The sequence below is a fragment of the Vulpes vulpes genome, chromosome 3, assembly GCF_048418805.1.
Source record: "Vulpes vulpes isolate BD-2025 chromosome 3, VulVul3, whole genome shotgun sequence".
NCBI lineage: Eukaryota > Metazoa > Chordata > Mammalia > Carnivora > Canidae > Vulpes > Vulpes vulpes.
The window spans coordinates 83,784,993-83,792,937 of NC_132782.1; the positions used below are offsets into that span (position 1 = coordinate 83,784,993).

The 7,945-nt window shown below is 36.5% G+C and overlaps 1 protein-coding gene across 9 annotated transcripts in view; it reads left to right on the forward strand.

Moving 5' to 3' along the window:
• The window catches only part of ZCWPW1 (zinc finger CW-type and PWWP domain containing 1), a 30,657-nt gene that overhangs the window by 19,203 nt on the left and 3,509 nt on the right, over positions 1–7,945 (forward strand). For all 9 annotated transcript variants that reach the window (XM_072753021.1, XM_072753015.1, XM_072753019.1 and 6 more), the window contains one exon: positions 366–472. In XM_072753021.1, coding sequence (XP_072609122.1) covers positions 366–472 — 107 coding nt within the window. The remainder of the gene's footprint in view (positions 1–365; positions 473–7,945) is intronic.

Genomic DNA, 7,945 nt, shown 5'->3' on the forward strand with positions numbered 1-7,945 from the left:
GGCAGCAACTGAACCTTTATTTTATATTCATTGTTATCTCATAATTCTGGATTTTCTAATAGGAGGACCTTCATGAATGCCATTGACCAAGTGTCCAGGGTGGATGGATGGATAGATGGATAGATGGATGGAGGAAGAAAGGAATGGAGAGAAAAGGAGGATGGGGAGGGAGTGTGCATGTTGACAAGTGGTGAGACTTTGGAAAAAACTGAAGCCATGTTAATCTAGGGCCAGTTTTATGGAGAAAATGCCACTGGGACATGAAAGGCAGAGTTAGAAGACTGCTTCTCTGGGATCAGTGCCATTAACTCATCATCTAATTTATTGTGTAAATTCTTTAACGTTTCCTTCCAATTCCTTTCTAGACTTAATGCTTTCTAGGGCTAATAGCCCAGACTCCTGCTTAGAGAAAGAAGAGGAAGAGTCAGAGTTGGAGGAGGAGGGGTTGGAGGAGGAAGAAGAAGAGAAAAAAGTAAGATTGATCTTGGGGATTGCTTTTAGGAGATTCCTGTAGGATGTCTGGTTGGCATGGATTTATAACTAGGGAAGCATCCAGGCCTGCCTCAGGGTGGGTCTTATGTCTTAGGGGTCTCCAGGGAAGGAGACTCTCCTCTTTCCTCAGTTATTTTCTCTAGTATCTCACATTTCTAGGAACTTATTTCTCATTATCATCTCAGTTCCTAATGTAGTCTTTGATTCTTACTGTAGTAATTTCAGAGAATAGCAGGTTGCCTCTCTTCACTCTTGGTCCTCCCCTGTGTGGACACTTAACCTTACATGTCTTAATATTCATTCACATGTCTCCTTAGGCTCTTTTCAAGCATATGAAATATAGATTTAAAAACATTTTTTAGAGATTTATGTATTTGAGAGAAAGAGAGAGTGTGAGGGAGGGAAGGGAGAGGGAGAGAGAATCCTAAGCTGACTCCACTCTGAGTGTGGAGCCTGATGTGGGGTTTGATCTCATGACCCTGAGATCATGACCTGAGCTGAAACCAAGAGTTGGATGCTTTAACCAACTGAGCCAACCAACTCAGGTGCCCCAGCCTGAAATACAATTAAAAAAAAAACACTTGGGATCCCTGGGTGGCGCAGCGGTTCGGCGCCTGGCTTTGGCCTGGGGCACGATCCTGGAGACCCGGGATCGAATCCCACATCAGGCTCCCGGTGCATGGAGCCTGCTTCACCCTCTGCCTGTGTCTCTGCCTCTCTCTCTCTCTCTCTGTGACTATCATAAATAAAAAAAAAAAACAATTAAAACTTTAAAAAAATAAAAAATAAAAAAAAACACTTAAAGACTTTTTTATTTTTATTTATTTATTTTTTTTTAAGATTTTATTTATTTATTCATGATAGTCACACAGAGAGAGACAGAGAGGCAGAGACACAGGCAGAGGGAGAAGCAGGCTCCATGCACCGGGAGCCCGATGTGGGATTCGATCCCGGGTCTCCAGGATCGCGCCCTGGGCCAAAGGCAGGCGCCAAACCGCTGCGCCACCCAGGGATCCCTTAAAGACTTTTTTAAAGAGTGGTTGTAGGTTCACAGCCAAATGGAGAGAAAAGTAGAGAGTTCCTGTATCCCACCTGTCTCTACACATGCATAGCCTTTCGCATTATCAACACCCACACCGGAGTGCTGTATTTGTTTATAGTTGATGAACCTACATTGGCACATTGTAATTATGTAAAGTCCATTGTTTACATTAGGGTTCATTCTTGGAGTTATATTCTGTGGGTTTGGACAAACAGAACAATATGTATACATCATTATAGGATCATACAAAGTATTCTCACTGCACTAAAAATCCTGTGTGCTCTACCTATTCACCCCCTCCTCAAAACCCCTGACCACCCCTGAGCTTTTTTTTTTTTTTAGGATTTTAATTATTTATTTATTTGAGAGACAGTGAGTCTCATTGTGCACATGCACATGAGCAGGAGGAGGGGCAGAGGGAGAAGCAGACTCCCCACTGAGCAGGGAGCCAAACATGGGGCTTGATCCCAGGACTCTGGAATCATGGCCTGAGCTGAAGGCAGATCTTTAACTGACTGAGCCACCCAGGTGCCCCAACAACCTCTGATCTTTTTATTGTCTCAATAGTTTTTCCTTCTCCAGAACATCATATAATTGGAATCATGTGGTGTGTACCCTATTCAGACTGGCTTCTAAGAAGTATGCATTTAAGTTTCCTTCATGTCTTTTGTTTGGAATTGCATGGCTTTATAGCTTGTATCTTTTTTTCCTCTGAATTTTTCCATTTCCTGGATGTGCCAAGTTTATTTATCCATTCACTTACTGAAGGATATCTTGGTTGCTTTCAAATTTGGACAATTATGAATAAAGCTGCTATGAACAGCTGCATACAGGTTTTTGTGAGAACATAAGTTTTCAACTCCTTTGGGTAAATACCAAGGAACTTGATTGCTGGATTTTATGGTAAGAGCATGTTTAGTTTTCTAAAAAATATTTTTATTTATTTATTCATCAGAGATACAGAGAGGGAGGCAGAGACATAGGCAGAGGGAGAAGCAGGCTGCATGCAGGGCACCTGATGTGGGACTTGATCCCAGGACTTCAGGATCACGACCTGAACCAAAGGCAAGCACTCAACTGCTGAGCCACCCAGGCTTCCCGAGCATGTTTAATTTTGTAAGAGAATACCAAACTGTCTCCCACAGTGGCTATACCATTTTGCATTCCCATCAGCACTGAATGAGATTTCCTGTCATTCCACATCCTTGCTAGTATTTGGTGTTGTCAATGTTCTAGATTTTAGCCATTCTAATAGGTGTGCAGTGGTATTTTATTGTTGTTTTAATTTGCATTTCTCTGATAACATATGATCTAGAGCATCTTTTCATATTTCTATTGGCGATCTGTATACTTCTTTGGTGATGTGCCCATTAAAGTGTTTGGTCCATTTATTTAATTGGGTTGTTTATTGTCTTCTTTTTGAGTTTTATGAGTTCTTTGTATTTAGGTAACAGTCCTCTGGCTGATATGTCTTTTACAGGTATTTTCTCCCAGTCTGTGGCTGATTTTCTCATTCTCTTGACATTGTCTTTTGTAGAACGGAAGTTTTTAATTTTAATGAAGTCAGTCTATTAATTGTTCTTTCATGGATCATGCCTTTGGTGTTGTATATAAAAAGTCATTGCCATATTCAAGGTTATCTATGTTTTCTCCTATGTTATCTTCTAGGAGTTTTATCATTTTACTTTTGTAAAATTATAATAAATTCTGAGTTAATTTTTGTGAAGGGTGTAAGGTTTATGTCTAGGTTCATTTTTTGGCATGTGGATGACCAGTTGTTCCAGCATATTTGTTGAAAAGACTGTCATTGCCTTTGCTCTTTTGTCAAAGATCAGCTGACTGTTTTTATGTGGGTCTGTTTTTGGGCTCTCTATTCTATCCTATTGACCTACTTGTTCTTTTGCCAATTCCACACTGTCTTGATTACCATAGCTTTATAGTAAGTCTTAAAGTTGGCTAGGGTCAGTCCTCCAGCTTTGTCCTTCTTCAGTATTGTGTTGGCTATTCTCGATCTTTTGCCTTTCCATGTAACTGTAGAATCAGTTTGTTGATCTCTACAACATAACCTGCTTAGATTTTGTTTGGAATTGCATTGACTCTGTATCAAGCTGGGAAAAACTAACTGTTGACAATATTTAGTCTTTCTATCCACAAACATGGATTATCTATTTAGTTCTTCGATTTTATTCAACAGAGTTTTTGTAGTTTTACTCATATAGATCTTTAGATATTTTGTTATATTTATATGTAAGTATTTAAATGTTATGATGCTACTCTAAATGATATTGTGCTTTATTTTTTTTTTTTTAATTTTTTATTTATTTATGATAGTCACAGAGAGAAAGAGAGGCAGAGACATAGGCAGAGGGCGAAGCAGGCTCCATGCACCGGGAGCCTGACGTGGGATTCGATCACGGGTCTCCAGGATCGCGCCCTGGGCCAAAGGCAGGCGCCAAACCGCTGCGCCACCCAGGGATCCCTGATATTGTGCTTTTAAATACCAAATTCCACTTGTTCATTGCTGGTGTATAAGAAAGTGATTGGCTTTTACATATGAACCTGTATCCTGCAACTTTGCTATAAATGTTTATTAGTTGTGGACTTTTTGTTGATTCTCTTGGATTTTTTATATAGATGATTATGTTATCTACAAAGACAGTTTTACAGTTGACCCTTGAATGGGTTTGAACTATGTGAGTCCACGTATATGTGGATTTTCCCCCATAAATTTAGTTCAGTACTGTAAATATATTTTCTCTTTCTTATGATTTTAATATTTTCTTTTCTCTACTTTTATTGTAAGAATACAGTATATAATGCATATAATGTATAAAATACATGTGAATCATCTGTGTTATTGGTAAGGATTCCAGTCAACAGTAGGCTATTAGTAGTTAAATTTTGAGGAAGTCAAAAGTAATACACAGATTTTCCACTGTGTGAGGGGTCAGCACCTCTAACTCCAGCATTGTTTAAGGGTCTATATTTATTTTTTTCTCCTATCTATACCTTTATTTCTTTTTGTCTTACTGCATTAGCTAGAACTTCCAATATGATGTTGAAAAGGAGTGATAAGAAGGGATATCCTTGCCTTGTTCCTGATCTTAGGGGAAAGGCTTCTAGTTTCTCAGCATTAAGTATGATACTAGTATAAGTTGTTTGTAAATGTTCTTTGTCAAGTTGAGGAGGTTACTTTCTATTCCTACTTTATTTAAACTTTTGACTGTGAACAGGAATTGGATTGTTTGTCAAGTGCTTTTTCTATATCTATTTTTATGATCATGTGATTTTTCTGTTTTAGGCTATTGATGTGATAGATTGTATTAGTTATTATTTTCAAATGCCAAACTGGTCTTGTATGCCTTGAATAAATCCCACCTGGTCATGGTGTATAATTCTGTTTATACATTGTTGGATTTAATTTACTAATATTTTGTTGAGGACTTTTACATCTCTTTTCATAAGAGATATTTATCTGTAGTTTTCTTGTAATATCTTTGTCTGATTTTAGTATTCAGGTAATGGTGGTCTCAGAATGAGTTAGAAAGTATTCTCTCTGCTTCTTTTCTCTGAAAGAGATTATAGAGAATAGGTATCACTTCTTCTCTAAATGTTTGGTAGAATTCACCAGTGAACCCATGGGCCTGGTGCTTTCTGTCTTGGAATGTTGGCTGTTACTGATTCAACTTCATTAATAGATATAGATCTATTCAGATTGTGTGAGTTTAGATAGGTTATATCTTTTAAGGAATTGGTCTATTTCCTCTTGGTTAACAAATTTGTTTGCATAGAATTATTCATAATATTCCTTTATTATCCTTTTAATGTTCATGGACTCTGTAGTATATTTTCTGATATTAGTAATTTGTTTCCTCCCTCTGTTTTCTTAGCTTGGCTAAAGGCTTATCAATTTATTTATCTTTTCAAAGAACTAGTTTTTTTGTTCCATCGATTTTTATCTACTAATTACCTGTTCTCATAATCTCATCAATTTCTGTTCCAATTCTTATTATTTCTTTTCTTTAGCTCACTTTGGATTTAACTCGCTCTTCTTTTTCTAGTTTCCCAAGGTTGAAACTTAGACTATTGATTTTAGTTCTTTCTTCTTTTCTAATATATGTGCTGATTTTAGGTCTTTCTTCTTCTCTAATATATGTGTTCAGTGCTAAATTTCCCTCTAAATACTGCTTTTCCTGTATCCCACAAATTCTGATAAATTGTGTTTTCCTTTTCATTTAGTTCATATTTTAAATTTCTTTTAGCTCAATATTTAAAAATTTCTCTTGAGATTTCTTCTTTGACCCTTGGGTTATTTAGAAGTGTGTTACTTAATCTCCATGTATTTGGGGACTTTTTTGGTTATCTTTCTGTTACTGATTTCTAGTTTAACTCCATTGTGGTGTGGGAGCAGATGCTGTATGATTTCTATTCTTTTAAATATGTTAAGTTTTGTTTTATGGCTCAGAATGTGATCAGTCTTGGTGAATGCTTGATATGGGCTTGAGACGAATATGAATTCTGCTGTTGTTGAATACAATGAAGTAATTTGTAGATGTCACTTATATCCATTGACTGATGATATTATTGAATTCAACTATGTCCTTCCTGATATTCTACCTGTATCCGTGGATCTATCCATTTTTGATAGAATGGTGTTGAAGTCTCCAACTATGATAGTGGATTCAGTTATTTCTTTTTGCAGTTCTCTCATTTTTTTTGCCTTATGTAGTTTGGTGCTCAGTTTTTAGGCTCCCTTTAAGGATTGTATGTGTTCTTGGATTGATCCCTTTATCATTACATAGTGCTGTTCCTTATCCCTGATAACTTTCCTTGCCTTGAAGTCTGCTCTGTTTGAAATGAACATAGATACTCCTGTTTTTTTTTGATTGATGTTAGCATGGTGTATTTTTCTATTTACTTTTATAATATATATATATATATATCTTTATGTTTAAAGTAGACTTCTTGTAGACAACATGTAGTTTGGTCTTGTTTTTTAATACCACTCTAACAATCTGTGTCTTATAATTGGTGCATTTAGGCCATTATAAATAGTTATAATAACTATAATAACTACTATAAAAAGTAGTTATTAATATAGTCGGGTTAATATCTACAATATTTGTTACTGTTTTCTATTTGTTGCCCTTGTTATTTTTCTTCCTATTTTTGTTTTCTACTCTTTTTATGCCCTAAGTGTTCTTTTTAAAATATTTTAAGTAATCTCTACCCAATATGGGGCTCAAACTTACAACCCCGAGATCAAGAGTCTTATGTTCTACCAATGAGCCAGGCAGGCACCCCTCAAGTGGTTTTCTGTTTTGTTTTTAGTGAGAGAGAAAGCATGTGTGTAGGGAGGGGCAGAGGGTGAGGGAGAGAGGATCTTAAGCAGGTTGCATATTCGGAGTGGAGCCAGACTTGGGGCTTGGACTCACAACCTTGAGATCATGACCTGGGCCAAAGCCAAGAATTGAATGCTTAACCAACTGAACCACCCAGGTGCCCTCCCCACTCTGCAACTGTTTTTAACTGAGCATTTTATATTTTATTTACACAGTTTTTAACTGAACTATCTTCTCCCCTTCCTTAGCGTTTCTGGTAAGGTGTTCTTTTCCTTTGGCCTCTTCCAGGATTTTTTCTTTTTCTTTTTTTTCCTTTTTAAAAAAGGTCATTAAATTCCAGGTAGTTAACATACAGTATATATTAATTTCAAATGTATAATCTAGTGACTCAGCACTTCCATACATCATCCGATGCTCATCACAAGTGCACTCCTTAATTCTCAGGGCTTTTTGATTTTCTGTAGCTCAAAAATATCTTTTAAGGAATTGCCTTATTTGGAAATTACATGTGGTTATTTGGAATTTATCCTTTTTGGTGTTCTCTGAGCTTCCTAAATCTGTGGTTTGGTATCTGACATGAATTTGAAAAACTTCTCAGTCATTATTATTTTCAGTATTTCTTGGGTTTCTTTTTTCCTTCTCTTTCTGGTATTCCCATTGTGCATATGTTACACATTTTATAGTTGTTCCATAGTTCTTGGATATATTGCTCTTTTTTTTTCCTTTGGTCTTTGTTCCCTTTGCTTTTCAGCTTCAAAGGTTTATGTTGAGATATCCTCATGCTCAGAGATTCTTTCCTCATCTGTGTTTAGTTTACTAATAAGCCCATCAAAGCATTTTCTTCATTTCTATTACTGTGTTTTTGATCTGTAGCACTTCCTTTTGATTCTTTCTTAGGATTTTCATCCTTTTGCTTACATTGCCTGTCTGTTTTTGCATGCCACTTTATCCATTATAGCCCTTTGCATATTAATCATATTTGATTTCAGTTTCCAGTCTAACTCCATGCCATGTTTGGTTTTGATATTTGTTCAGATTGTGTTTTTTGTCTTTTGATATGCCTTGTGGT